The following is a 3,559-nucleotide window of genomic DNA, read 5'->3' as shown; positions in this document are numbered from 1 at the left end:
AAGGTTGAGAAGCGCTGGGCTGTATTTTCCAAGGTGCCAGCAAACGGAACCTCCCTCTCCAAACATAAAATACAAGTATCGCAAAGTGTGATTGCTCATTTGCTGGAAGTTTATGAAGATGACATAGAAATCGCTTGCCCCCTCTTCGAGGCACCCCAGCCCTTCCCTAAAAGGAGCCCATTCTATGTCAGGGGGACAGCGGAGTAGGAACAGCGCCTCAACTCCGAGCTCCGGTCTCCCCGCAACCCAGACGGGCTTGCAAAGCTAGGAAGCAGGCTCAAGTCCTGGAGTTGGGCGTGAGTTCCTCAGCGGGAGCCTCCTGTTCACTCCCCTTTCGGCCCCCGAGAGGAGCAGCACTGAGGTCACAAGCGGCCACCCGGAGGCCCGCGCTGTGCCGCGCCTCCCTCCGCGGCTCGCTGGCCAGCGCGGAGGCGGCGAGCGCGTGCATGCGCGCTCAGTATAAATAGGTCCCCGGCAGCGGCCCCGGGCCAGAGCTGGGCAGCCACCGCCGCTGCCGCTGGCCATGGCGGGCGAGGACCATCAGTGGCAGGGCAGCATCCTCTACAACATGCTCCTGAGCGCCAAGCGAAGCCCCGAGGCGCCGCTGCGTGTCCCGTGCTGGGGCTGCTCTTGCGGCGCCGCGCCGCCGGGGGGCTGCGAGCCGCTGGCGGGCGGGCGGGCCGCGGCGCTGACCTACCGCTGCTGCTTCTGCGGCGAGGACCACCCGCGCCAGGGCAGCATCCTCTACAACATGCTCACCGCGGCCAAGTCGCCGGCGGCGGCGGCGGCCGCACCCCCGGCGCCCGCGGGGCCCCCGTGCTGGGGCTGCTCGTGCGGCGGCGCGCCTCCCCAGGGGCTCCCGGCAGCCCGGGCCATGGCGCTCACGTACCGCTGCTGCTTCTGCGGCGAAGACCACCCGCGCCAGGGCAGCATCCTCTACAGCCTGCTCACCAGCGCCAAGCCCGCGCCCCTCCCGGCGGCGGCGGCGGCGGCGGCGGCGGTGACCGGGGCCCGGCGGCAGGCGCCCATGTGGGGCCGCCGCTCCAGCGTCCTGCGGCGGGCAGGCTCCCGGGGGCTGCCAGGCGGGCGGCCCCTGGCGCTCCTGTGTCACTGCTGCTTCTGCAGGGAGGCAGCCCCCCCGCCCGCGCAGGTGGCCCCCCCGCCCGCGCAGGTGTCCCCACTGCCCGCGCAGGTGGCCCGCCCGCCCACGCAGGCGCCCCCCCCGCCCGCGGCCGGGCAGGGGCCCGAGGCGCGGCCGGCGCCCCCGTGGTGGCCAGTGCGGCCAGTGGCCCTCAAGAACCCGCAGGTGGCCTGCGAGGCGGCCTCCGCCGCCCTGCTGCAGACGATGCACTTCGTCAAGTACCTGCCCTGCTTCCAGGTGCTGCCCCTGGACCAGCAGCTGGTGCTGGTGCGCAGCTGCTGGGCGCCTCTGCTCCTGCTGGAGCTGGCCCAGGACCACGTGCACTTCGAGACGGTGGAGATGGCTGAGCCGAGCCTGCTGCAGCGGATCCTCACCAGCAGGCGGCGGGAGCCTGAGGGCCCGGTGTTGCCTGCGCCACTGCCGGCGGCCGGGCAGCCTCCGTCGGTCGCTGACGTCCAAGTCATGAATGGCTTCCTGGCCAAGTGCTGGAGCCTGAATATCAGTGCCAAGGAGTATGCCTACCTCAAGGGGATCGTGCTGTTTAACCCCGGTAAGGGCGCACTGGCTGCTCAGGGCCAGGAATAGTGCTTTGGCGGGCGAGCAGACACCCGGCAGTTCCTGGTGGCCCGGGATGGTCAGTGTCGGGGCAGGGGCAGGAATGCGCTGAGTTGGGTGGGGGGGGAGGCTTTGGGAACCACTCCTTGTGAGTTGGTGCCTAAAACCCCAGCAGAGAGCAGGGGAGGGGGGCTGCTGTATTTAGGTCTCTGGCCTGGTCACAAGAGAAAAGTTGGTGCCTCTGAGGGGCAAGGCCATACCTTCTCTGGTTTTCTTTGACATGCAGACAGAGAGCTTTACACAAACTTTTTCTCCCTGCAAGTGCCTGCCAACTTCTCCAGATGTTCTCCCAGGATTCTGTGGCACTGCACGGGGGGGATGGGGCAAGACACCTCCACAGGGCACAAGCCCTATACTGAAGAGTAAGGTCTCCGGATTTCTCTCCCTAATCTATAAAATGAGGTTGCTGAGGGCTTCCATGTGACTTCAAGCTCTAAAAGAAGATGCTCAGTTAACTACTCACGCGCTTTCTTGGTCCTTGACTCCTGGCACTAACCGATTTGAGGGGATGGAATCATCTGGATGCTCTGAACCCTAAAAATGACCATTCAAAGGCAGACTGGCGAAACAATAAGCCCAGTATCCTGTCTGACAGGATCTCTGGGGAAATGATCTCTCTATGGGCCCCTTAAGGAAAACTTCCTCACTTGGGAGTCTGGATAGTTTTCCTCCCATGCAGAGGTTTCAACAAGTTTCTGAACTGCGTTTCAGAGAGATGCTTTTATAGCCACTTGCAGGGAGCAAAAGTTTGTGTAAAGCTCTTTGTCTGCACGTCAAAGAAAACTTAGCTGTACATAATCTTTCTTCTATTTCATTCTATTTTACCCGATGTCACATAGTAAAATGTGCAAGCCCTGGGCCTGTATCTTCCACGAAGAAGGTTATTTTGAACCAGGCTCCAATCAGACGATGGTTTCTGATTTATTTTCCAAGGTTATAATGACTATAGGATAATACTTTTAAAGTCTTCTAAAAATAACATATTTTAAAAGAGCCTTTTGGAATGCTCATTCTGATCACCTTTTTTTCTTAAACTTTCCAGAGTAATGAAAGCATGGCGCAGCGAGCCCAGTATCTAAAATTAACTATTAAAGACGATAGCTATTAAAGCGTTGCTTCTAGAAACTTGGGATTGGCTTGGCTTTTTCTCCTGGTTCCCGAACACCCGGGATACACATCAGGGAGTGTGAACTCTTACTTAAGGTGAGCTTTTTGTAACCAAAGGTTATTTTCTTCCCTCTTTTCTCCTCCAGACCTGCCAGGCCTGCGTTGTGTGAAGTATGTCCAGGGACTTCAGTGGGGAACTCAGCAGATACTCAGCGAATACATCAGATTGAACCACCGAGCGCACCAGGCCAGAACCATGGGACTGAACTGTGCCCTTTCCCTGCTGAGATTCATCAGTGCCGATGTCATTGCGGAACTGTTCTTCCGGCGCATCATTGGCACAGTGAGCATGGACGATATGGTGCTAGAGATGCTCTGTGACCAGTTATGAACACCTGTGAACCACACTCTGTGGCCAGCTTTGAAGGCATGTGAACCACACTCTGGCCGGTTATGAAGGCATGTGAACCACACTCTGTGGTCAGCTATGCAGACTTGTAACCACTCTGGTCCCAGCTATGATGGTGTATAAACCACACAAGTGCACCTCACCATGCAGGATTAGGCTCTGTGGGAAAACGAGTATAAAATAGTGTATAATAAATTTTCTTAGTCTTTTTACATGCATAGTATTTTTGCATTTGATTAAAATAATAAAAACTTTAATAGTGCATTACAAATGTGTCTGTGCCATAT

At 58.2% G+C, this 3,559-nt stretch overlaps 1 protein-coding gene across 1 annotated transcript; it reads left to right on the top strand.

The window, feature by feature from the left end:
- The first annotated feature begins 523 nt into the window (after positions 1-523).
- Positions 524-3,254, top strand: NR0B1 (nuclear receptor subfamily 0 group B member 1). Its single transcript, XM_075539487.1, has 3 exons — positions 524-1,153; positions 1,193-1,691; positions 3,010-3,254. Exons 1-3 carry the CDS (start codon positions 524-526, stop codon positions 3,252-3,254), a joined length of 1,374 nt encoding a protein of 457 aa, XP_075395602.1.
- Positions 3,255-3,559: the final 305 nt, after the last annotated feature.

Source organism: Tenrec ecaudatus, chromosome X (assembly GCF_050624435.1).
Source record: "Tenrec ecaudatus isolate mTenEca1 chromosome X, mTenEca1.hap1, whole genome shotgun sequence".
NCBI classification, from domain to species: Eukaryota; Metazoa; Chordata; class Mammalia; order Afrosoricida; family Tenrecidae; genus Tenrec; species Tenrec ecaudatus.
This window is presented reverse-complemented; position numbering and strand designations above follow the sequence as displayed.